At 47.4% G+C, this 27,195-nt stretch overlaps 2 protein-coding genes across 2 annotated transcripts; one reads left to right on the top strand and one right to left on the bottom strand.

Moving 5' to 3' along the window:
- The first annotated feature begins 867 nt into the window (after positions 1–867).
- LOC144103665 (uncharacterized) lies at positions 868–11,627 on the top strand. The gene is made up of 7 exons (XM_077636326.1): positions 868–960; positions 3,072–3,140; positions 4,133–4,435; positions 6,726–7,052; positions 8,065–8,941; positions 9,869–10,163; positions 11,139–11,627. Exons 1-7 carry the CDS (start codon positions 868–870, stop codon positions 11,482–11,484), a joined length of 2,310 nt encoding a protein of 769 aa, XP_077492452.1. The 3' UTR covers positions 11,485–11,627.
- A 2,303-nt stretch (positions 11,628–13,930) lies between these two features.
- On the bottom strand, positions 13,931–25,949 carry LOC144105479 (short-chain dehydrogenase/reductase family 9C member 7-like). Its single transcript, XM_077638599.1, has 5 exons — positions 25,718–25,949; positions 23,425–23,631; positions 21,956–22,138; positions 19,612–19,744; positions 13,931–14,267 (listed from the first exon to the last, which is right to left on the bottom strand). Exons 1-5 carry the CDS (start codon positions 25,926–25,928, stop codon positions 13,931–13,933), a joined length of 1,071 nt encoding a protein of 356 aa, XP_077494725.1. The 5' UTR covers positions 25,929–25,949.
- Positions 25,950–27,195: the final 1,246 nt, after the last annotated feature.

Here is a 27,195-nt window from a genome sequence, read left to right on the forward strand (position 1 = left end):
ATTGTGAGACGCCATCTAAACCAGGTCAGGAAGAGTACTGGCGAAGTTAAAGGGACACTGAGGAGAACTCTATCAATTTTTTTTGTTAGCAAAATCTGTCAGTTCGCCATTTCATGGCTTTGTTGCCGCTTGTCCAGGCGCGAAAGATGCATTTCTTTCAAAGAAATTTGGATTCGAAGTTGAAAAAGTTTTTCCCGCCCCTCTGATTCAAACTCAGGAAACTCTTATGACGCCACGGCAACTCTTATGACGTCACAAAACGGAGTGACGTGAATCGTGACGTAAACGCAGACTCCGTGATTTCTGCCGGCTAGCGGTGCTGTGCGCAACCTTCCTTTGCAAGCCTCAGAGATTCGTGACTTCCATGAACTAAGGAAAATTCCTCCAAGGTGGCGCCTCTTGTCCAAGGAAGTCATCACGCTTGTACTTGCGAGATTGGCCTGTGGCGGCGATACCTGTATTTTGGTTCTTGCTATTTTCTACATTACAAGAGCTTTATTTTCATGAAAAGTGGCATTTTTGTGATCAGGAGCTGCTGTTCTATGGATACAAGCCAACTTCAATTTCTCCTCAGTGTCCCTTTAAGGTGGACAGACAAGCCTCAGCAACGCTCACGTGAGGCATGGGCAGTAATCCAGCAAAAAGCACAGCAGCTATGCTGTCTTCACGTCCACTCGAATTCGAATCGAACATACCGAAATGACCAGTACGGATCAGACGGCAACCTACTTGGTACAAGGCATCCTTATAAGGGGGGAAAAGTGTTGTGCCTATGATTAAATTCGGGTTTCGGTCTTAGGATGCGGACGGGTGCAGCCGCGTAGTGGGAGCGTCTGGAACTACACGTGAACGCTCCCCACTGTGTCGATGGGGGCGCCACATCCCTGGCAAGCCCTGGTGTGGGACAGTCACGTGGACAGCGTGTTCGCGCCAAGTGACATAGTGTGGTCGCCATCTCCGGCAAGGCCGCGGTCATTACGTGCACTACGTGCGGAATAAAGTAATTCTCGGTACGTAACAGGCAACATGCTTGTTTAGAAATGCTGGGCACTCTAGTTTCTCTGCAACGTATACTGCGTTATCAACTAACGATGCACTTCTGGTCACTTATCGAAGAGATCGAATTTTTACAGCGCTAGCTGTTAACAGCGAGTGGCCCCAGCTGCGTCCGCGTCTACTGTACCAGCGCGTCTGTGTCACCACAGGCACGGAGCAAGAGGTGACAAGAGCTCGAGTGTTCGACGGGGAGAGGTATGTGCGGGCAGGAGAAACGGAGCAACAAGATAAGACGTCACCGCGCACCACACGCACGTCAGAGGCGCCGACGGCCGACGTCAAATGTACGGCACAGGCGCAGATTGCTGTGGAGACGGATATAGAAATGCGCCTTGCAACATGTGCTTACAACTGCTGTGTTAGTTGGTCACGGAGAAAGGAGTGCCATGAACGAGGCAGAACGGTTTCATGCAGATTGCCGTGATCGGGCGTGCTCGGGATGTGACTCAAGAGCGATATATATGGTAGCTTGAAACGCGTTGCATCTTGGAGCCCGTAGAGTGTCTCTTACGAGCCATTAAAAAGCGTGAAAGGTAAGAAACCGGCCCTGAACGTAGAGGCAAGACTCGTCAGCACTTCAAATGTCCCGCCCGCAAAGTGGAGTTAAGGCGTTAAAACCCCCCAGAAGACTAGAGAGACGACCGAGTAAGATCGGTTAAGAATTTAGCACAACCAGCTAGCGCTGGAATTCACAGTATCTGTTGACAAGGGGAATCATTTTCTGAATATTTTTCTGCAGATCGCGTCGATCCATGATTTCATGTAAACATCCCAAAAACTGTGACGGACAGCTTATTTAACCTCATTGCCGCCTGATAAGCATCGTCGACACAACGAGACACAGAGATGGTTCTTACTAATGTCTGACTGAAGCACTCGGGGTGCATTTCTTTTGAGCGAATAGTGAATTGTTAATCTAAAAATTCCTGTATGCTCTATCGTGTATCTTAACAGCGGTCCAGACTGCGTTCAGTATATGCCCAATATTGATGCACCTTTCCAGCCTCATGGCAGAGCAACATGTTTTTTTTAAATACTTTAAACTGAAGAATGTTGACTGTTGCGAATATGCCAACCTGATGTGAGAAAAAAAAAGAATAGTGTTATTTGTGCAGCGCGCGTCGTTCTATAGCGTGCCAGTGGTGGAGGGATGGAATGTAGAAGAAGAAGCTGTTCTTTCCTGGTCGCACTCTGATCAAAACCTGTCCTCTCCTGTGCTGAGCAACGTCAAGGAAGGCCTGCCTTGCCGACCCAAAAGGCACTCTCGCCATTCTCAAGGCAGGTAGCACTTTAAACCGCGCAGTCTCGTGGCCATCTATGAAAAGAACAGTGAAGACAGCGAGCTTTTACAAAGAGTCAGATTAGCTTCCGGCTTTGAGCATTCGCCTGGGAGAAGCTCGCTACCACAGCGCCTCTTGTGAGAGGCAGGAGCATTTTGATAAGTGTGTGCAGCTGAACTATAGACTGCAACGAGGTCGCTGATGGAAAGAGAAAACGAACTTGGCTGCTCAGTCAAGAGAGCGGGAGACTCTGAGGGACATGTTGAAAGTTCCCAGCCTAGCGGCCGACTGCCTAAAAGGAAGATAGCTGATGTGCTGAAACCTACAGCGGCGGAACGAAGGCCCACGTTGAGACAGCCACTGTCGGTACAGCACCCGAAGCCACATCGAAGCAAGTTGCAAGATTCATCTGACGAAGTACTACAGCGCGACAAGGCGAGGTCCTCTGGCGAAAACGGTACCTCGTTACTGGACGTCGTGGAACTCAAGACCGCAGTGGAACATCGTGGAGGGGAAAGCATTTCAGAGATTCGAGAAAAGCTGCCAGAAGGAGAACATTTTTCTCCAGACAGGAATCAGCGACGCACGAAGTCCGACAGGATCAACTTTCCCGCTCAAAAAGAAGTTCAGGGCTCCAGGTCAACGGTTCATCCCGAACCTCTGACCTTTAGACGACATTCGCGAGTGAGAGCCCCGTCTGTGGTACAGAACCCGCCTGCAATCGGTCATCAACAGGATGACAAGGACGACACTACGGACGAAGAGGTTAGCTCACAACGGGACCATGGTCTCGTCGTCGAAAAGGCAAGTCTCTTTATGACTATAACTAACGGCCATTGTACGTTTTTGCGCGCACTGATTTGAGGCGTTGGTTTTTCGTGCCTACTGTAATTTGAATTGGCAAGTGCATATATGCTCGCTTCGTACTTCAATTTGAAAAGTTCTAGAGTCACAATTTTCCAGGCCAAAGTGGAATAATGTGTCGCAGCGTTCTCCGATAAACAATGGGTGTGACAAGAGCATTCAGCGACTTCACGTCTCACAGGCGGCTAGTTCTTTTTCTTCTCTATAAACTGGTCTTCGTTTGTGCGATCTGGTCCCTCTCAACGATTCATTTGCACCGAGCAATGATGGTGCCCATAGTGGCGCCATTTTTGCTGTCTTTTTATTATTTCCACTCAACAACGAGAGCTAATGCTGCAAGTAGTACTGTTACTACTGCTAAGGCAAATATTTCTACCATTAATAATTATTAGTATTACTTTTACTGCTAATAATAATGCTGGTATAAGTATTACAACTACTACTTCTAAGTAATAATAATAATAATAATAATAATTGGTTTTTGGGGAAAGGAAATGGCGCAGTATCTGTCTCATATATCGTTGGACACCTGAACCGCGCCGTAAGGGAAGGGATAAAGGAGGGAGTGAAAGAAGAAAGAGGTGCCGTAGTGGAGGGCTCCGGAGTAATTTCGGCCACCTGGGGATCTTTAACGTGCACTGACATCGCACAGCACACGGGCGCCTTAGCGTTTTTCCTCCATAAAAACGCAGCCGCCGCGGTCGGGTTCGAACGCGGGAACTCCGGATCAGTAGTCGAGCGCCCTAACCACTGAGCCACCGCGGCGGATAAACGATCACGGCACCAAGTTTTCCTGCCTCGACATCAACGAAAATTCACTGAAGCCAGCTAAGCCTTCAAAAGAATCGCAGTTTTTCTGCCTTCTTGCTTTCAACCAAGAGTGTGGTGCACATTTTGCTCTCTCTCCCACCCCCCCACCCCCCCTTTCCCAGCTCGGGCTTGAAAAGCAAGGTCATGACCCGGTCGCCAGCGTCAATGCGGCTGCTACAAAAGGCCCCAGGTTGGTGGCCGAGACCAACGTCTTCCCCGACCAAGGCAGCTCCGGCATATCGGCAGACCGACGGGGAAGCTGCCTCTCGGCAGACTCTTCAGGCTTATACAGGCCGGATGGTTTCACCGTCGGCCTAGTGGCCTTCCTGTTCGCCGCCTTTGTGACAATCGTGCTTCTGCTCATCCGGATCGTGGGAGCTCGCGGCTGGCATGGCGCGGCTTTCGCACCGGCTGCGTGGGTGAAGGTACGTCGCCTTGGTTGATTTATTTTTGGTCTGGTCAAAGAAGGCAGGTTATACTTGACAAGAGTTTGCCAGTATACTAGCTCATCTCGTGGCTCATAGTAATGATAATAGAATTTGCTGTTGAAGTTGCAGCCAATTTAAAGGTAAATGAGGGCGAATAAAAGTTAGATTGTATCAACTGGCTGCCGCGCTCTACTCATACAGGGGACAAAGAGCTTTCATAAGGAAGAAAACACCACAAAACTGAATGCAGCTGTACGCTTCCCTTACTAAAATTTCTTAAGACAGTCTACAGACTGTCCATGATCTTCTGTCAACAAAGTCTATACACTTTCTATAGACAAACCCTAAACAATAGTTTATAGGCAATACAAATCATGTAGACAGTCTATAGACAATCTATACATTTATGGCTATACACTTTTGCTAGAACGTTGTCTATAGAATGCCCATAGATTATGTATAAACAACAAGAAATATCTATAAAAAGCAATAGCGTCTATAAGAAGTCTATAGGCTGTCTGCAGATCATTTTCATAAGGATTTAACCACCTATTTCCAAAGTAAACTGCATGCGTCAACTCCTAGTTTTGGGCGCAAGTTCGGGTTGCCATTCACTTCGCCTAAATCCCGATTCACTTCGAAACGGCGGCAATTAAGCAGTCCCTTTATGTGCAGACGTTATTACTTTGAATCGAATGCTGGGAGAGTTTTTGAACGTCATTTTGTCAGTCATAAGTATTCCTTTTGTGGCCGGAAAAAAGTGCAAATATCCAGAGAACCCAGAAAATCTAACTTCGCTGACGGCAATAATTGGATGTAGCTCCCCTCGGTTAAGAGGGTGACACTGCGAAATTTAAAGTTTGATGTGATCTCGTCTGGTCGGGTGCAATAGTGATGTGAAATAAAGTAAAGAACCACAAGGGCGTTTCTTCTGACGTGACTTGAGTGCAAAAAGGTATAGAAAGGAGAACGATACGGCTGCAAGTGTCCTTCCTCGCCGTCGAACAGTGATGTGCCGAATTGGGCCGGTAGAACAAGCTGGATAAAACTTTTTTCTGAATTTTCTGTAAAATAATTTCGTCGTTTCTGTGCTGCATAACCACCATAATAGAGAAGGCGCATGTTATAATATCTTGATACTGTAAAATGCGCTAGCCTGTTTAGTGCACGTTATAGATATTGGCTCCCCAGCATTTGTGAGAATGTGCGGTTAAGGTTCTTGCGTTAAATCGACTCATATTTTCTAAATTAGACAGCCCTTCCTTCTGGCGAAAGTCGTGGCAACCCTTGCCGTAAATGATGTAAAAAACTGCTAGATTTATCTGTAGCCTGGAGAGAATAACGGATTTTTTTTCTGACAGATAAACGGCAGACATATCCTATCCTGACGAGTCCGCTGAAAAATGCATTTTTTCTGTTTTTGTTTAACATTTCCCAGAGTACGTGGAGCATAACGCAGTCCAGGGTTATGAAGTAATTTGAGCCATCATTAACGAAAGTATCAAAAACATTGAAAGACGGCGCATCACTGGTGAGATGAAAAGAGATAATGTACCGCGGTGGATCAGTGTTTAGGGCGCTTGGCTACTCAGCCGGAGTTCCCGGGTTCGAATCCGGCCTCGGCGGCCGCGTTTGGATGGAGGCGGGACGCAAAGGCGTCCGTGTGCTCTGCGATGCCAACGCACGGAAAAAATCCCCGAGTAGTCGAAATTATTCCGGAGCCCTCCACTACGGCACCTATTTCTTCCTTACTTCTTTCACTCCTTCCTTTATCCCTTCCCTTACGGCGCGGTTCAGGTGTCCGCCGATATATGAGACAGATACTGCGCCATTTCCTTTCCTAAAAACCGTTTTTCAATATGCGTGGGACCCGCCGCGGTGGCTCAGTGGTTAGGGCGCTCGACTACTGATCCGGAGTTCCCGGGTTCGAACCCGACCGCGGCGGCTGCGTTTTTATGGAGGAAAAACGCTAAGGCGCCCGTGTGCTGTGCGATGTCAGTGCACGTTAAAGATCCCCAGGTGGTCGAAATTATTCCGGAGTCCTCCACTACGGCACCTCTTCTTCCTTTCTTCTTTCACACCCTCCTTTATCCCTTCCCTTACGGCGCGGTTCAGGTGTCCAACGATATATGAGACAGATACTGCGACATTTTCTTTCCCCAAAAACCAATTATTATTATTATTATGCGTGGGTACATAAATGTCGGTTGCATCGAGGGAACTTGGTAATCAGCCGTGAATCTTACGGCGGAGATCCTGGATGACCACCGCATCCTTGCTCGTCCAGGAGATGGACAAACAGTGCAGCTCTACCGACTGCCTGAGCGCCGTCAAGGTCATCGCCGCCGCTATGGACGTTTCGGCCGACCCGTGCACCAACTTCTACGCATTCGTGTGCGGTCACTGGAGCCCATTGGCCCCGTCCACGAGGAAGGCGTTCAGCAGGAGTGTCGCCGACCGGAACGTCTCGTACATGGCGTCACTGAGGAGCGACTACGTGGCGGCTGTAAACGACAGCCTCTGGAGGGTCGCGGCCGGGTCGACTCCGTACGACGAGCAGGTCAACCAGATGGGACAAGTGTACGCCTCTTGCCTGGCGTTCTTCGCCGACAAAGTGAGTGAAAGCGCGGGGCACGCCACTGCCATCGATCTTCAGCGGGGCTTGTAAACTTTGCTTTGCGGTCACGCTATGCTTGCAAGTGCGGATAAGTGTGGGCTATTTAAGTAGTCCGGATGGCCGTTCTGCAGGCCAAATATGAGCATTAAAGTAATGCCAGTTTGAGCGAACGAAATCTACCGAGGAGGGCACTTGCCTAGCGTTCCGCTATACGCTCTAAACATAAAGGAGCAAAGAGGGGAGTAAGCTGTCCTCTAACGCACCTCCTTTTGTAAAAGGGAATGTGCTGGAGAACAACTTAGTCCATCTTTACTCCCATATAGGCCTATTCGTGTTTAGAGCGTTCCGCTACCGTAACAGTTTTTGTTATGGACTAGATACGCACGGAAGCTGAGCTTGTCTGCAGATATAGAGCGTTTAAACTTACCACTGCTGCATTTTGACTAAAGGTATTTGGCTTGCAAGTAACCGCCTGTTTACTTGCTGCACGTGTACAACTTACTCCCGGTGGTGGGAAAAACGGTGTCGTATGGCATGTGAGGTTCAGCGCCCCATAGATGCGCACGGGCTATGAGAGACGCCGTCATAGAGGGCTGCGGATCAATTCAGATCGCTAGAGGTTCAATTCCGTGCACTGACATCGCACAACACAGGGGTGTTTTTGCTTTTAGCCTTCATATAAATGCTTCCACCGCGGCCAGGATTCGATCCCGCGGCTTTATGGTCAACAGCAGAGCGTCATAGCTACTAAGCCATCACGGCGGGTATTATGTAACAATAACTTTAGTGGTAGAGAGCAACTTCGGGCTAAAACTCTCGTTTGAAACAGTTGGTTCTTCTCGAGGAAGATGAGACACTCTGATGTTCGCCGTATATGTTGCCATAGCTGGCAAACTACGTTGCAGGCTGATGCATTTCAAGTTGGAAAAGATAAAGTTAAACGCGCGCTTGCAAAAGAATTATGATAAAAAAGTCTGTGGGCCTATCGATGTTTTCTTTCTGGACGCAGCCACTAAACCTGACCACCGCTTGGCGAGCGGCCAACATACTCACCGCCCTGTGGCTGCAGGCGAAGACATTCCAAGAGTCCTTTTTCCTGGCCGTGACTCACTTGCTGAGCTTCCGATTGCTGTCCGCTGTGAGCGTTGCGTACGACGGCCAATTCGTCGAAATTTCTCCGGGCACCGCCATAAAGGGCCACGTGAGCGCCGAGTTCCGTCACGTTATCGTGACGCGCGCCATCAAGACGTTGCTGGACAGCAAGAACCATGTCAGTGGGGGCGCACAACTCCAGCTGAATGTAAGTGAAAGCCCCGGAAACGGCAGTCGATCTTTAGAGGATGTGGCGGAAGCCATATTGAAAATCGACAACGTCATCTTCAACTTGGTGGTTAGACCTGGCATTGCTCCGGTAGAAGTTCCTCTCCACAAGCTGGACTCGTCCCAGTGGAACTGGACGGCAGTGTTGGTGGCACAAGCTTCCAAGGAGCTGATGGCCCTGCCACTGACGGCGCGTGTCACTAATCTCGAAGGCGTGCGCGCCATCCTGGAGGCCTTGTCCAGCCAGAAGGACATGCTCGTGACAAAGGTATACTTGATGCTCGTACCACTTGCCGAGTTCTTCGCCCTCGAGGAGCGAGTTAAGGTCCACCGCCACCTTCCAGATGACGATGTCAGGTATGAGGTCTGCATCACGGCGTTGGAGACGATGTTCGGAGAAGTATATCGTCGCTGGATAGTGACCGAATTTGTCGGATGGGAGGCTGCAGCCGACCTGAAACGCATGGTATCCGGCGTGCTGACGGCTGCTAATATGCAGCTAGAAATAGCGCAGGGCGCCGTCTTGGACTACGCGAAGATGGAATCCGCAAGCTATCCCATGCGAAGTGAGTGCCATGGTAACAAATGTTTAACTACCCTTGTTACCGCGCATGATGTCAAGACAGAGTTTAGGGACAATAATATGTCTCAGAAAATCGCTGGGGAACGCTAGGACATACACTAATGAAGGTTACATAATTTGTGTGATAGCATCATGGGTAGAACCGACAAGCGTCAGATTAAACAGTGGACCGTGAGTCTTGCCTGGAAGCGACATTGTTTGCAAGCATTGTACTCGGTCGGGCATGTATATGTAGAACGCGGTACGGTTTACAGACTGTTTGCGCCACTGTAGAGCTATTGCCTCAATCCGTACGGTTATTTAAAGCTACAGCCTTAGACTGCCAGTTCAACGCGAACCCCAGTGTCTATGGGCCGGTAATTCTCCTTCGGTCGAAAGGGGCTGTGACGTCGCAACCTTCGTAGCGATTCGCGTTTGACGTTGACGTTAGAGGTCACCATGATGGTAGTTTGTGGAGTTGACATCACACTCCACAATGATAACACAGTACTACAGTGATGACGTCACTACAAATTCTTTATTGGTATACAGGGTCGTGGTATCATTCTAGCTCTATTACGTAGTGCTTCTGGAGAAAGAAAAGCGATTGCGCTGAAAAGAAAAATAGTTGAGCCGGGACTGACACCGCTGCCTTATGTGTCGTGAGCGGGAGGCACTACTCGTCGACCACTGAGGAACGTTTGTTCATTTGCTTAAAGGGAGGCCTTGTGAGTCGTTGCTGAAAAAATGCAGATAAATAAAAATATAGAAAATAAATAAAATATTAAAAAGGAAAATACAGTGCCTGCATCCTCGAAATGATATACAAAGAGGACGCCACGCCGCCGAAGGGACCCATTAAAGCTATCGCGCCATACTCTTAAGGCGGAGCTAAAGTGTTCTCCGAATTTCTTTTGCTCTCTCGTTACAGTGTTGCCACTTTCCAACGACACCAACCCTACGTTCATGGCAGTCTACGAATCAGACTTCATTGCCAACACTGTCCTGTTCTTGGCCGGCGGGGGACGGTCCGGAAGACCTTTACTGGACTTCGATGCGCTGTCCACTCCCTGGAGTGATGGTCAGGTTGCGGAACGCCTCCTAATCCCCGATTTCTACTACGCGCAAGTGGGAGAGCACGTGCTCAACTACGGCACCATCGGATACTACCTGGCCAGGCTGGCATTTCAAGCCGGGTCTCCCTGGCCGCAATCTTTAAATAACAGGTATCTTTTAGGTTTTGTGTGTTCTCCTTGCGGTTGTCAGTGCGGGTGGAACCCGAGAACTACGGCTGAGCAGCCGAGCGCCCTAACCACTGAGCCACTGTGACGGGTGGGAGCGGAGGGGTTGGTTTCGGAGGCGTTTTGATGAGGACGAGAGCACCACACAACGCAGCCATGAAGAGGACGAAGCGACTGAAATGCGTGTTCGTAGGCCTCATGCGAGCACGACGGTTTAACTTGTGTTTACGTGCTGGAGAACCGATTCGGCAGGCGCTGCTACCACACACTGAACCTTATAAACCTAGTTTCAGCCAAGAGAAGGAAGCGATTAATCACAAGGATGGCTTTCTTTTACCAGAATAAACATCGATGCATCAACGCTTACATACCTTACACGGTTGCTCTCTTCTTAGCTTATATTATTTTCCTTTTCACCACAGGGTTAGACTAATGTACTATTAAAAACTTGAAAGACATGTACTTAGCAAACTTCGTTGTGAGCTGCCATGCATGACTGAAGTTGACAGGGTTCTTCCTGTGTCAGCCACCTTCTGGTCTCTCCCTCCATTCCCCTAGAAGGGGACAGGGGAATTTCCCTCTTTCCACATAGCCACCTGTCAACCATGGAATTTTACAGGTCACAGCTGGCTGTTTCGTGTACCAACCTGGGCAGGAGGGAAGTCTGAGACCACCGGCCTTTCGTCGCAAGGGGGCTCTTATGCTATAGCGTAGTAAGCATCCTGTTTAAGAGCGTTGTAGAGAGCATTTACAGGACGCCGTGATTGCATTACTGTGAAATTGTACTCTTACCTCGGCTTTGCTACCCGTAATTACAGCCTGGTTACTTTTTGCGGAGATGGTACTACTATATTTAATAGGCATTCCGCTGCTGAATAACGTGGTAAATAGCTCTTACTGTGCACCATGCCTGCCATCACTGAAACATCTTACTTTTTTTTGCGACCGGCGCTTCAAAAGCTCAGGCTGGGACTTGAACGAGCACATTCAGTGCCTGGCCTCTTACGCGAGGGATGCTTCCCGACTCGAGATGAACGGAGACGAACCCTGGTGGCAAGACGTGGTCCAGGTGCGCTGGGCCTCCGAGGCCGCCTTCAGGGCGTCTGTGCTGCGTGAATCGCGGGCGGCCCAAGAGAGGGCGCTCGCGCAGCTCTTCTACCTCCGATTGGGCCACACGTTTTGCGCAGTGCCCGGAGGCGGCAGTGGACGAACCACCGCGGCAACTGCGCTACGGGTGGCCGCCATGACTTTGCCAACGTTTTCTCGGACGTTTGGATGCCCCGTCATGGTGGGCATTGGGTGCTGATGCTGTAGGTGTGACGAAACGATCGATTGATGCGTGCAGAGCTACACCTGGTCTGTTTCTTGTTTTTCTGAGTCCGCTAAGGGACGCGAACGAATGAGAACTTCGTGAACTGGCTAATCTGCTGCTTCTCAGTCCTATTGTGTTACATAGGGCATGCTGCGTACTATTACAGGACGCCACAGGAATGTTTAAGGCAACAAAGGCTTCGTTACTGCACATCTACGTCGTGTAAACATCTACGGGTGGACATTTTAAAGTGAAATATACTGCTTCTACAGCGTAAATTGAAATAGCATGTGTCGAATAAAAATACTGTGCAGAATGTCGCACACTTTGCTCAAAGCATGTATCTCTATTAATTAGGCAACCAAATGCGCAGCAATGCGGCTTTAGTGCACCGCCATTGATCGTTTCGATGAGCACACTCGTTAATTTTAAACCAAACTCACAGGCTTTATCCTGTTCTTGTCTACTATTTGCGCTTTTAGCTTCAGAATGAAAAACCTACAATCCAGAGCAACTGTTCTGTATAATGACAGGGCATGATAAATGTTTTTTTTTTTGAAGCGAAGAACTTCACTACGCTATGTAAAACAGTCTTCGGGTAGGCAGCACAAAGACCTTGAACGACCTTCAGCCCTACCAGGGGTAGCTGTGTATGACCATATGTGGTACAGTTATGGTGTCGAACCTTTGGCCGTTGCTTGACCTTCACACATGACCTTTAGTTGACCTTTAACCTTTGATATTGGGTGACCTTTGACCTTAAGAACATGTGATGGGGTGATGTGAAGCCACGTGATGACATCCGATTGGGGGGGGGGGGGGTCGTAAGACCATGATGCCACGTCACAGCCACGTGGTCGTGTGGGTATATATAGAACGGCTGTCGGAAGCGTGTAGCGGTGCTGCCATGGACGAGCCTCAGACGTTTAGCAAGTATGCTTGCTTTTCGCTGAATTCCAGGGTTAGCCAAGTTAAGGCACTGCCATTTTTTTTTCTTTGGAGCTTTTCGGTTGTGTTTTTTGTGATAATATTTATTGCCAGCTTCCCTAAACAAGACAGGTGGAATGTATTGAAAATACAAATTTGTCGTGAGGGTAGTTTAGCTCATCCGGTGCTTGGAAGGTGATCGTTTAAAATTTAAAGCAAATCTTACACATTTGTACAATCTGAAGCGTGCGAAAATGCGCAGCCCTTCGACCGTTCAGTGAATATTGTATGGGTGTACCCCGTACATTATTACGCAAGAAAGATACCGTACAGCCCGTTGATTTATCGCTCGCAGCTATCACCGAGTTTTCGAGCTAGTCCCAATGCAGAGTCTACACGAGCACTGTGACACTGGTTCTGCGTGAGCAGGCAATTTGTTGCAATGTGTGCCGCGTTGAATTTGCTCGAGTTTAAGCCCGTGGAATTTAGCACGGCATTTTTTTTCTGTAAGATAAATCGGTGTATAGTACATATGAATATAACTAAGACGTGCTATCGAGCAGGATGGTTAACTAATATGGAATAGTTACCTTTTAACTATTACTATAAGGCTCCTTAATTATTGAGAGGCATGTATCTCACCGTAAGTAATATCCATATCAGTTTTTAGAATTTCGAAAACGCGGTTACCTTCAGAGTTGTGGCCCAACTAATTTTGGTTACATCGCGCCAAAATACATGCGCTTTCGAGAAGCTTGCAGGTAAAGCAACGTCTCCAGTGCACGTAACTCGTCGAAATAGCGAAACTTTGTTGGGCCACAGCGCCGACAGTAACCGTATTTTCGAAATTCTAAAAAAATATATGGATACGACTTACGATGGCTACACGCCGTTCAGTTAAGGAGCCTGACAGTAATAGTTAAAATAGTTATCCACCCTGCTAAGTGGCACGTCTTACCTGTATTCTGATGTGCTGCACTGCTGACAAGGCTATGCCAAACAAGGCGTGGTCCTAATTTTCTAACTATTTAAATCGGTTTTTGGAGAAAGGAAATGGCGCAGTATCTGTCTCATACATCGTTGGACACCTGAACCACGCCGTAAAAGAAGGTATAAAGGAGGGAGTGAAAAAAGAAAGGAAGAAAGAGGTGTCCTAGTGGAGGGCTCCGGAATAATTTCGACCACCTGGGGATCTTTAACGTGCACTGACATCGCACAGCACACGGGCGCCTTAGCGTTTTGCCGCCATAAAAACGCAGCCGCCGCGGTCGGGTTCGAACCCGGGAACTCCGGCTCAGTAGTCGAGTGCCCTAACCACTGAGCCACCGCGGCGGTTTGTTCTAACTCAAAAAGTCGATTTTTAAAAATTGTGCAAAGTCTTAGCCGAAACACCCTGTGTAGCTGTAGGTGGTGGTGGTAACTCCAGATGAACACTCGCTAGTTTCTCTTGCGATGTGATTTCGACCTTTCGGGGTTCCTCAGGCCCAGCTAAGTGGGAAGGAGTTTCGCAGTGCTATTTTATTCGCGTAAGCGCGGCCAATCTGCGCGCTGCGTCGATAGCATCGTCAACCATCTCAGTCGGCCCGATGTCGTACAGCCAGCGCATGACGTTGTTCCAGAGACCACCGGGCTTGTACGATGAGCGGGGCAGTCGTTCTCGAACGGCCAGCTTCATGGCGTCTACGGCCTCTTGCGGCTGGTCTCTCGTGATGAAGGAGTGGAGCACTTGCGCCGTATGCTTGGACTTCGCGACGGACCGCTCGCTGATGGCGCTGCGGACGCTTTCCGGTAGCAGGGCTACATCGGAGTCGAATGTCTTCTCCATGCTTGCGTGGTCCATCATTCGTGTTCTGTAAGGCGATAAACATGACGTGTGTGACTGAAAGGCGACATATACTCTCGTCCGAATTAAAGACTGCATTGCGCAACTGCCTAAAGCATACGTCGGGCCATATTATAGCCCTCAGCTATCATACTGATGGCAAGGACTGTAACAGGAATGGGTGTTGCCGTGATTCCAAAGCCGGCAACAGCACCGGCGTTCCGAAGCTGTCGATAAAAGTGCAGGGTTAACCAATGTCCAGAACTGCATGGCTGCATAGATGCCATGCTGGCTCAATGTGGGCCATCTGGTCGAGTAAAGGGCTCAACCGGTTCTTATACCTGCCACAACCTATCATCATCATCATCATCATCATCATCTGCCTTACTAAACCCACTGCAGGGCAAAGGCCTCTCCCATGTCTCTCTAATTAACCCTGTCCTTTGCCAGCTGCGCCCACCGCATGCCCGCAAATTTCTTAATCTCATCCTTTCTGCGGGCCCCTGAAATGCTTGCCTTGTCTTGGAATCCACTCTGTTACCCTTAAAGACCAGCGGTTATATGCAAGCTATACGCAGCGAGTAACTACGCAGGCTGATTGACATGTCAGTATGTTACTAATGCAAAAGCTTTTATGGCTCATGCGAACGAAAAGCCGTTACTGGAAGTTGTCCGCAGACGGTGTCCGGAAAATGTGTCCACAGGAAATGGTACCTCTAACGTTACAACGTACGTGAGAGTCAGATTAAAGTGACTCAATGAGGCTCAAAGTTTATGAAGGTGTAGATGAAATCCCAGCGACGGCGTCGCTGGCTGACGTCAATGTGGTGGCAACATTCCTGACTAAAGTCGCACCAAAATTTTGAGCAACCTCTCATCGTACAGCGTTTCGGGTGGTGTAATAGCATTTCTCTTTGCATATAACTGAAATGTTTTAGTCTGGTTGGACGCTAGCTTGCGGCAGCAGTTCAGAACAATGACATCGGCACCTTCAATCAGTGTTGCCGAATCGTGGGAAATTTCCCATATTGTGGGAAAATCAAGCCACTGAGGGAAAAAGGGAATTTTGTTTAATAACTCATTGAAAACGTGAGAAATTTTGGTTTAGCTAAAGACTGGTGTTCTAAATGTGATTTCTTGGAGAAATGTGCAGAGATGAAGGGAAAATGCTGTTATCATGGCGGCCTGACCAGTGTCGCGAGAAAAAATTTGGCTTGATGTTTCCCTTTAAATTGCTGCCTAGCCTTGGATACAGAGCCCTGGTCCATTCAGGTTCATTAAGGCTTCGAGTGCTGCGTCCTTCGGTTTCTTCCAGCTATAGTGGCAGTGAACCTTCCATTAATTGCTTCCAGCCACTCCCAGCTGTTTAATCACACAATCCCCTATGTATGCATGTTGTTGTAAAGGAATTCCCGAAAATTTCTATGGTCTATACAGGAGAGGCTAGAAAGGAAATGGAAGTAGCCGCAATGGTCCCCGTCCCAACGCAAAAACTAATAAAAATAAAGTGGTGGTTGACGGTGATGTGATCAAGAACAATCCAGCCCTGATGTTCATTATTAATGGGCTTCGTATATTTTATTTCACCGATTCTTATATTTATTACCTTGGCTGTATTCGCTCTAAAGTTACTATATTTTGATATATATATATATATATATATATATATATATATATATATATATATATATATATATATATATATATATATATATTTGCGGGAAAAATTGGAAACTTTTGCCAACAACTGGGAAAAACCAACTGGCCAATGCGGCAACAATGCATTCAATTCGATTCTTTCTGAGAGTTTACCTTTTCCCTTGAGGCGCGGTTGAGGTGCCCACTAAGATGTCGAGATGTGAGAGCTACTGTTCCCTGTCCTCAAAAATCAATGCTGGTATTAAAATTGTGATGTAACCGGAAACGACCAACTCGTGTAGTATGTCGTAACGGAAAATGACGAAATTTCACAAAATAGAATAAAGATCAAAGAGATGTTTTGGCATTCCTCCACCTAAGCAGACGTAAGTACCCTCAGAATTTTATTTAACAGTCACGTTGTGACGCAATGTCACTGAGGGGCATCGGCGGACCTGGATGAAAGCTTCATGTTTTGCTCCCTTCTATCTTTTTCATAGCTTACACGCTCTTAATTTCTTTTTGTCTATATACTATCTACAGCGTAAATCTATAACAGCCTTATAGTCTATAGATTGTATACTATTTATAGACTAGAGATAGTCTATATAGGCCAGTCTATAAGAATCTCAATTTTTTTATCTGACAATATGTAAACTGCCTTTCGGCTAAGTCTAGAACAATGTTAATTTCTTTTTGCACTGCATGATGAGGGCGGGTTCGAACCCGACCGCGGCGGCTGCGTTTTTATAGGGGAAAAACGCTAAGGCGCCCGTGTGCTGTGCGATGCCAGTGCACGTTAAAGATCCCCAGGTGGTCGAAATTATTCTGGAGCCCTCCACTACGGCACCTCTTTCTTTCTTTCTTCTTTCACTCCCTCCTTTATTCCTTCCCTTATGGCGCGGTTCAGGTGTCCAACGATATATGCGACAGATACTGTGCCATTTCCTTCCCCAAAAAACCAATTATTATTATTATTATTATTATTGTTATTATTATTATGAGGGGAACTGTAACGGGTGACAGCAATTATGGGTCGAGTCCTCCCCCTCCTTCGCTATTTCGGCAATTAAAAAAATATTGTGTGAGCACAACGCAACACCCCCCTGCATATTCTTTTTAGAAGCCTTGAAAAGCTCCTTTCGTTATACCGAGACATATATTGTGAATACATTTCAATAATGTTTATTTATTACTAACAGGTAAATAGAGGAAGGCAGCCATTCTTGAAGTAAGAATGCCCGCAAACTGTACTGCATAAAAGGAAAACACTCTCCCTTAAAGGAATCCCTCGACACAATTCCATTCCATCTTTCAGTGGTTGCTGTCCAACGCGCCTAATTCTGAAACATTTCTTCAGCGATTCTACATTTATCTTTAAACCGTCCTGAAAATGTAGGGCCAAAGACGGGTGCGAGAATTCAAGGGTGCGCCAATCTCTTAGAAACACCGTTAGAAGAGTCTGAAACAGTATGATCCTCTGCGTGATTAACATTTGCCATTTATACGTCTGCAGCTTGCATGCACGTGAGAGAGTGGTGCGACGCAGCAACCACAAAGCTAGTATTTTTTCGTTCCTTCTCATACACCTGCTGATTCGGATCCCGATGACACGCTGATGTCGCCCCTACCAGTTTCCTAAACACGAACACACGCAAAAAGCACGTTATGCTCTGCAACCTTTTAATTTTTATTCAAAAATTTTGCCACATACTATTCGGTGGGAGATGCTGCGTATATGGACAAAGCAATAAGGTTGTGGTTTTGTTTTCGCGAAAACAATGACGTTTTTAAAGCGAGAGTGGAGAGTTCAACCTTATAAACCAATTGCCCTCGGTGGTATCGGATACCAGAACAAGCTACACATGGCAAGAGTGCGAGCGGTAGAGATACGACCGTGAAATGGATTTCTGTTTCACGTTTTACCCATTTTACCGTGAGACGGCGGAAAATCATTCGGGTTGCAAACAACTGTGTGCGTGCATGTGTCGGTGACGTCGGCGTGTTCTGTCGGGGATTACGTTTTCATCGAAATCCAACTTAATCGTCTTTATACGGTAAGTATACGCGGGTATTTTTTATTCATTTGGCTTCCTAATCCACTTAGAACAAAGCTGTGTGTGCAGAACAGATTATGTGCGCAGCGACAAACTTCCTATCCTCGTTTATAATCGGCTTTATAAGCAGCGGTAGCCATCGGGTTCAAGACTAATGCCGATTATGTCTGTGCCGCCATGTCTTTCCAAACGGGCGGAAAGGCAGTCGGTGTGAAACCCGCGACCATAAGCCGCTCATCGCGAGCTGTCCACTGGATTTTTCGTGTTGCAAGGTAGATGCGCGGCCTGAACTATCGCTCAGCCCGTGAATGATGACCGAAATGGAACTTTGCGTGAGTAAGCGCTGTGTGAGCTCGATTTACTTCCTACCTCCGGAAACGCACACTCATCTTCTGGGGTTTTTAATGTTTGCGTTATCGCCTGTCCGGATCACAGAGTGCTTTTCAAGAAGAGGTGTGCATTACTTGTTACTTGTAGACGCTCGCTTGTTGCGCGTCGTCGACAGGGACGTTTAACCAAAGTTGTTTTGTAACGCTATAGACTGGAGCACGGGACGTTTGTCAAAGTTGTAGTCAAGCGGCGCTGGAGGAATGCTTATAGTGTGATGGTTGAATAAAATTCGTTGCCGGCGTGAATGGCCAGCGTGTACAAACACCGCGAAGAACCTACTAGATGCATTCTGTCACCCGGCCCTTTCGGTGCACTCTCATGGATTCGTCCATCCCTGTTATCTGAGCCGCTGGCCGCGACCGCTTGGCTGCGACCGCTTGGCTGCGGGCACTTCATTTTGAAAGCGGAGTAGAGGTCGTCTCGACAAAAAATGACTCACATTTCGTTCCAGGAGGCTCACTCATGAACCCCGCTCACGCGGGCCCAAACCCAAATTTCTGCCATAGCATTTCTCCGAGAGACAGAGTATGCGTGTCTGATCTCACACTGCTACATTACAAAAACGCCAATGCAGTTCGGCTCTTATTTGCACCACGAACTAAGTTCATCTCGCACTGTGTTATTATGGCTACGCCTGTTGATGAAGACGTTAATTGTTTCATTGAAATAGTTCCTACTTTGAGCGCGTTCATTGTTTTTGTTGATTTTTCTAGCAGCGTTACGTTACTGTACCTGTATGCAAGAACCACCTGTTTACTACTCTCTTCGGGCTACACTTGAAGGACAGACTAAGTGAATTTGAGGCGTTATTTCATCGTGACAGTAAAGCGCATGTTTTCTCAAGCTCACGGCTGCTTTTGAAAGGGCGCATCTATAGCCATTATGCGCTGCTAGAGTTTTTATGGGTAATGAGAGTGCCATGCAAGCACTGCAACCAGCTTGTTTCTGATAACGCGCGCAGATGTATGAGTATGGTGTTCCGTCTTTGTGCTTCAAGTTATGGGCGCAAAACTGTGGTGTACTGGTTCGAAGTCGGCCTGGTAGGTTTCAGAGAGCCAGTTCAACCATTTAGCGTGTTCCGTCTAACGGTTCCAAACTGTAGTCTTTTTTAAAGCTGGATGAAGGTTTGGCACTTACATGTTCCTAAGTATTGCGCGATGGCGGGTTGAACGACCTGGTTACAGCACCCAATTGCTGTGTGGAGCTCACACTTTTGAACTTTAATTTTCGAATGAAAAGAGTGAAACTTCCAGCATCACAAAGAATTTCCGCAGGAAGCGAGCAAACCTGTAAGCTACGGGCTCAACCGTGCAGACGTGAATTCCTCTGTTGAAGTACTGCCGGCGAAGACCGTCGGCGAGTGTGGTGCAGGCGGTCTTGGACATGCAGTAGGCAAGACACTCAGGCAGCGTCATCCGACCTGCGCACAAAAAGAGATGCGAAACGTTCGGTTTATGTTCTATCAGAGGTTATCCCCGCCTCCTCTGGACTGAAAGGTGTTTCATTCATTCATTCATTCATTCATTCATTCATTCATTCATTCATTCATTCATTCATTCATTCAATGAAGGGAGCCATGAAAGGAAGGAATGAGCGTTCAACGAAACTTAACGTCTGTTCGTCCACAAAACCTGCTTGCTTCTTTAACGGCAGTGCACGTTAAAGATCCCCAGGTGGTCGAAATTATTCCGGAGCCCTCCACTACGGCACCTCTTTCTTCCTTTCTTCTTTCACTCCCTCATTTATTCCTTCCCTTACGGTGCGGCTCGGGTGTCCACCGAAGTGTCCACCGAGATGTCAGACAGATACTGCGCCATTTTCTTTCTCCAAAAACAACTTTTAATATTCATTTTTTTTCGTCATTTTGGCTCACGACTCACACGCGTTGTTAAATTAGTCATTTTAGACGCGTATTAGCGGCATTAGAACCTTCTCAGCAACCTTCGTGGCTTTACTTGTTTCCTTACTCCTGGCGGGAAGCGCAGAGATGCAGGCCAGAGGAGACAAATCGCTCTGCCTTCCTTACTAATGAGCTCATTCGCTCTGTGGTGGTTGCCTTAGAGAGGACTGTTTCACAGCCGAGCTGCTGGCAGCGTTGCCGCTTTTCAGCGGTGTGCAGGCGGCTCTATAATCCTACTGTAGGGAAGACGAAAGCCCGCTGTTTAAGCTTCTATCACGAAACAGTAAACAATTAAGGCTAAGAAAAGATGATGAAATGCCTTTGCGGGCAACACACGCAAGCCAGAGGATTCGTACAGGATCCGCTCAGGATCACCGGCTTTGAAAAGGGATATCGCAAAACCAACTCCGATGAAAACCACCTCCGAGGGAGTCTTGATCACGACGTAAGATTCCTGACGTGGGAGAACTTTTTTCATGTTGGCTGGATTGTAATAAAAGTTTTTAGTATGCGAACGATTACATCGTGATTTTAAACTAATAACACTTCTGACCTAGGTGGTGCAGCTACACGCATTATTAACATAATTACGATCAAGCGTGGCGCACTGAAGTTCACATGTGATCTGTTGCAAGTGCAGAGTTTGCAGTGTTTATTCTTATGCTTATTTTCGCAAACGGGAATGTGGGGTGGATATACAATCCAAAAAAAGAGGCAGCTCTGCGATTTGAGAAAGAGACCTTTAAGCTCATAACGACAGGCACATATACGAAGTGCAATAATGCAGTATTAGAGCAGGGACATCTAAATCTGGTCACATATTTTTGCACCAGGATTGACCGACTGAACGATGCAAGATTTTTCTGATCACTAGAAAGTTAGAAGTCAAAAGTTAGATTTATGTTAATGGGTTTGTAAGTGCCAAGGGAACTTTGGGTGTTGAGGCAGGTCGTACTAAAGTTGAGTGTAAAAAGTTGGGCGAGTTTTTACAAATGCATTGTTCACAACAGCGCAGAAAACACGGACAAAAGAGGACAATAGACAAAACAAGCACAGCGCTTGTTTTGTCTATTCTCCCCTTTTGTCCGTGTTCCCGGCGCTGTTGTGAACAGTAAAGGTGTTTGAATTAATTTCGATCACGAGGCTGCTTAACCAGATAACCAAATAAGTTTACCAATATTCCCCAGGAGGAAAGTATAAAACAGCTATATCTTACCGGTACTCACCTACGGGGCAGAGGCGTGGAATATAAGGAAAAAGGTTCATCTTAAGTTAAGCACAACGCAGCGAGCCAGGAAGAAAAATGATAGGTGTAACGTTAAGGGACCGGAAGCAGGCAGAGTGGGTGAGGGAACAAACGCAGGTTAATGACATCCTAGTCGAAATCAAGAGGAAGAAATGGGCTTGGGCAATGCATGTAATGCGAAGACATGGTAACCGATGGTCCTTAATGGTAGCAGGGGACGGCAGAAAGTTAGCTGGGCGGATGAGGTTAGAAAGTTTGCAGGCATAGGGTGTGCGCAGCTGGCAAAGGACAGGGTTAATTAGTGAGACATGGGAGGGGCCTCCGCTTTGGAGTGCGCGTAATGAGACTGATGATGATAAAAAGCGATCAGAAAGACACTGTTCAACATAAGGGTACTGTGACACCTCCATAACGTAGGTCTATTAGCCCCTAGAGCAGCTCACTGGTAACAGTACGTAATACATGAAAGAGCCTAAGGTACACACCCATGAGGCTGGTGACGAGTACCAGCCTGCCGCGAGCCTTCTTCAGCAGCGGCAAAAACATGGTGCAGACCGACAGGACACCGAACGTGTTGACGTCGAAAACGGAGCGTACCCGACTCAGGGGCTGCCACTCGATGTAACCAATGCAGCCGACTCCGGCGTTGGCAACCACGGCCCACAGCTCTGCATTAACGGAAGAAGACGCGAAGGTGCCGGCTACAGTCTTGTTCGTCGCGTCCAGTGACTTGAGATGTGGCACGGCCGGAATGACAAGAAAGACATGCAGGTGTTTAACGAAACGTTCAATGTCGAGGAAAAAAGACCAACAGCGCCGACTTTCGTGCAGCACAGGCTGTGATTATAACTGTGAATTCTGTGTCACATCCAACTATAGACCAGAAGTCTTCGGTGTTACGAAGGTGCATAAACCACGTAAAGTTGCTCTGGTGAGTTTTCGTATTGTGCTTGTTCTTGGAAAGGCAAGAATGTGTACATCTCAGCCTTATCTTTTTACCACACCGGTCCGAAAGGTTAATCCAAGAGACCGTAATTATGGGCTGAATAAAAGTTTCAATGGATGATTGCATGAAAGAATCAATGAAAACATAATTCAATAACAAGCTAAGCCCTCTAATACAACCGTTTTTCTTATGCAGCAACATATAATAGCGCTAAACGATAGGTGTGGACTTGGTAACTTTAGAGCTTATTGGACAAGGAAAAAATCCCCTAAAGAATAGCGCTAAAGGTGTGAATTGGTGCACTGATTGCCTTACCATACCTTTAGTTACGTTAACCACGTACTGTCGTTGCAGTGAAAACTAGCCGGAAGCCAGCACTACTATGTAGCTTTCCTTACCGATCGACCAGCGTCTTCTGAACAGGAGTTGCGTTTGAAGACAATCTAATGTACTGCCCGTTGTTTACATGGTCAAAAGCACACTCCGATAAGTGGTGCCAGCACTTTACTCAGCGCTAAGGTCTCTTCTGTTGTAGATCTGTCGAAGGCGGTCTCAAAATCTCAGAAGTGTGTTAATCTGGGAGCACATGCCCATGTCCATTCAGGTATCCTGAAAAGCTATTTGAAATAATTAAGCAAACACGATCTAACTTGTCACCTTTCATCGAAAGCTTGCACTTTGCCGCAACTGCCATATTAGCCATTCAGGAGTTCGGCACAAAGTTGCGCTTTCGTCTAATGCACATATCACCAACAGCGTTCCTGACTGCTTTGAACTGTTCCTAGCTACGGCGTTTATGAAGTGTTCTAGGACAGTGCAGGGCCGGGTGAATTGAAAATAATTTGGAGATCCCTTGTAGTGCTATGTACATAATAGGCTGCTGATGACAGTTGTAATGATGAGGGTGATTGTGTCCACATCACATGGAAACTATTATCTTACTCGTGACTTCAGTCTGGACATTGATTTCTTGGTCAGGTCGCGACTCGGAGTTTTAAACACCCTTACTTCTGTCTCCAAGGGTGTCCTGCACGCTTTGGAATGCTTGAGCAATGTCCTCCTCCTTCGTCACGTCCATCTGCATCACTTGGATGTTCTTGGACCGCTTGAGCAATTGGGAACCATCACCATTTTCATCCAAGCACCCAGCAAAGACGAAGAACCCTTCTTCGGCCAACTGCGCAGCCAACATGTGCCCGAATCCGGTGTCGCATCCTGCGGTGTAAAAGATGCCACCTTTGAATGAACAATGTCATGGTGGCCGCATATGTTTCATCTCTTGATGAATCTCTGATGAGCGTTATAAAATATTTCTGAACTTTCTTATCCCGGGCTTGTGAGCCTGCCTTGCTATGCGTAATTAGTTAAGCTCCATTCGATGATGCCTAGGATAAGAATTTTCGTGCACGTGTTCGAAGTACACTCACTGGTGAGAAAGAACTGAAAGAAGTTAGTAAGCGACTCGACTCGGAAAGCGACAGAGAGAATGAGGCATTGATTTCTTCAATGGCGTTTTTTCGAGCGGTTTTCTTGTGTTAACTGGCATAACTAACAGATCCGGATCAGCAATACTCACCCTTACGACGTGCTGACGGAATTTAATTTGAAGAAGACAAAACCTTGCGCAAGAGCTGAACGTTTGCGAAGGAGAAAATTCTGTGACGCAGATATTTTTTTCTTCAGGTGTTCAAAGACGCGGCCGTTCCTGGTGCCTATTTAGTGCAGTTAAGATGAAATACTTACATTGTGACCTTCCTCGGGAAATTATTTTCCAGAAAGAATCTTAATTGCGTTGAGTTGGAGCATCGATTTTGCGGCATCAGAACCACATGCTGGCAACTCGGGCGCGAAATCCAGTTTTGCGGCGAGGTTGCGATCGAAAGGCACACTACATTGCGGCGTGAATTTATCACATGACCACAAATAGCGCATTGCCAATGGCCGCCATTTTTATTTGACAGACTAGACATATCAATCAACTGAAACCAATAACTCTGGGCAAGCGCATTTTTCAACGACGGTTTGTTTTTTTAAAGCAATTTTTTGATATAATAAGATGCCACTATAATCAATATATCCGCACTATGCCTCTCCTCGGCAGGCTTGCATTTTTTTGCTATTAACATTCTTGCTATCGGCAAAAACATTTCCCATTGGTTTTCTATGGCAGTCTTTTCTACTCGACGTGAGCAATGGACAAACTAAATAAAAAAGATACTGCTGCGCATTGGAAGAAGGAACCATTACTTAATATTTCCATAGCAGCACCTTACAATTTTCCGCACCTGCCTAACAGTTAAAAACAATTGCCTCAATTAAAATTTATGTCCAAGAATCCGTCACTGTCCCGCCACGGTGGCTCAGTGGTTAGGGCGCTCGACTACTGATCCGGAGTTCCCGGGTTCGAACCCGACCGCGGCGGCTGCGTTTTTATGGAGGAAAAACGCTAAGGCGCCCGTGTGCTGTGCGATGTCAGTGCACGTTAAAGATCCCCAGGTGGTCGAAATTATTCCGGAGCCCTCCACTACGGCACCTCTTCTTCCTTTCTTCTTTCACTCCCTCCTTTATCCTTTCCCTCACGGCGCGGTTCAGGTGTCCAACGATATATGAGACAGATACTGCGCCATTTCCTTTCCCCCAAAAAACCAATTATTATTATTATTATTATCCGTCACTTGATATTGCTCAGCGTAGACGCCGTTCAGGGAAAGACGTCTACGCCGTGGACCTCGAAAAGCCCCGAAACGACTATCAAGCACTAAAGATTATTTTCTAATGCTAATAATGGCTGTAATAACTTTTTTGAAAAGGCAGATCCGAAATGGCTGGCATAGAATAACATTGCTGTAGGAAATAACCAAATATAAATTTTTGTAAACACTATATCAATTTCGCAAATAAAGCTCTGGTTCTGAATTCTATTTCATTGAATGCGAGCGCATTTTAGTGCTGCAAGAACAAGAGAACGTTGCTGCTCCAAACAGTGAACAAAGCAAGCAGGTGCCATGGCTAGCAGGTGGCGTGTTAAGCTGCTAGCCACCTTCCGGAATCTTTCCGTGGCAGGCACCTACCACGGTTGCCAATTCATCCGCTCTCGCCTTGACAGGTGGCGTTTCGCTTTGTTACTAACAGCCAACACACCACCTGTCACGCCTGCACACGCCACCTGTCAGGTGGCGTGTTACGCCGAATACGCCAACACCGACGGCGTCGACTACGATGCGGAACGCAGGAACGGGAGCAGAAGAGCTGAACTCTAAAACAAGCTTTTAAACCTCGCTGTAACAAACAGCCTTCTCACCTGTAATGAGGACGCACTTTCCTTTAGGATCAACGTTTCCATTAAATAGTGCTCGGTGAGCGTACCACAACAACCAATATCCTGCAGTGAGAGTTAGCAGAAGCAACCCCACGTTGGTCGCCAAATTCAGGAGCCAAGGTATCCGCAGCGCGAGCAGCCACAACAACGCAGCCGCCACAGAGGTTAACCGAGCCGCGGTAAGGTTGTACATTTCCAGAGCTCCGAAGTGTTGAACGCTAGCCGGAGTGGAAGACACTGACCAAAAGAAAGCGCATTTTGAGGGAGCGGCAAAAGTAATCTCTCATACCGGGATAAGATTGTGTTAAGTGATGCAAGAGAGTTGGAAAGCCCAAAGTTGTGTAATAGAAACAGAATACAAAGAAGGCGAAGTAACGTCTGAGGAGGATGTCGTTGCGTACACCACGGCCGGCCATTATGAACTGTCCCAGTGACGGGCGAACATGCTTGGCACGTACACAGCAACCAAGTGAGAAGCTTCTTAGAAGGAAAAAAAGAAAGCAGCTTTTTGAGCTAAGTAACGAGTTTTTAATTTTTTCGTCGGCAAGGGAGGTTCAGCTACGAGAGAGAGAGAGCGGGCGAAGCGGAAGCGAAACACAATGGCGCTTTTAATCAAGTGGTCGGCTAAGGTATGCTGAGAAGTTTTGGCCAGTCCGCATAGTGGGGCGCCGAAAGCCGGGAGAAAGTATTTGGATAAGCTTTGTCGCACAGAGTGGAATGAGTCCGCGAAACTCAAAGCCCACAATGCCTTTTGAAAGTCGGTGAACGCATGAGGTGCTGACAAGCATATATATACTGTCACGTAGACGCCGTTTAAATGGCGCATGCCTTATTTAAAATTCACATGTTGAGGACAGCACTTTGATAGAAGTAGCTGAGGTGGCGTGACGACATTTCCAAAGACGAGAAAAATTGGTCCCTACTTTCGTAGTATTCACCGAGATGGCGCTACTGGGAGTTGTTGCATATTGCCACAGTCCCAATCAATCCAGTGGCGCCATGCCGCGGCCGAACTGTTTTACATGGGACTTGCCATGCCTTGCGCTCTCGAGGGGCTAGAGGTTTTCGTCTTCCTCGCACGAGCTCCCTGCTGTCTTGGACGCGTAGCACGTCTAATTAAACCTGGCTTTGAGTGCTTTGACCGTTTATCGGTGACATTTGGTGGAGGAGCCGGGTGACGATCCATGTACGCTGACCTCGAGGACACTCATGACGTCAGTTCTCAACGCGTGGCTACAGCAACAGTCCACAAGGCGAGCCGCCGCCTACGAGGCCTACAACCAGAGTTCGACCAACTCGCAAGACCAGCAAGGGTCATGACGTCCGCTACGGCTAGCCAGACAAGTCAGCATTCCGGGAATGCCCCGCCGTTTGTCCTTCAGACACCTCGGTCGTCCCCATCATTCCACGGTGAGAGGTTTGAGGACGTCGAAGACTGGTTGGCCAGCTTTGACCGTGTG

This window comes from Amblyomma americanum, chromosome 9, assembly GCF_052857255.1.
Source record: "Amblyomma americanum isolate KBUSLIRL-KWMA chromosome 9, ASM5285725v1, whole genome shotgun sequence".
Classification (NCBI taxonomy): Eukaryota; Metazoa; Arthropoda; class Arachnida; order Ixodida; family Ixodidae; genus Amblyomma; species Amblyomma americanum.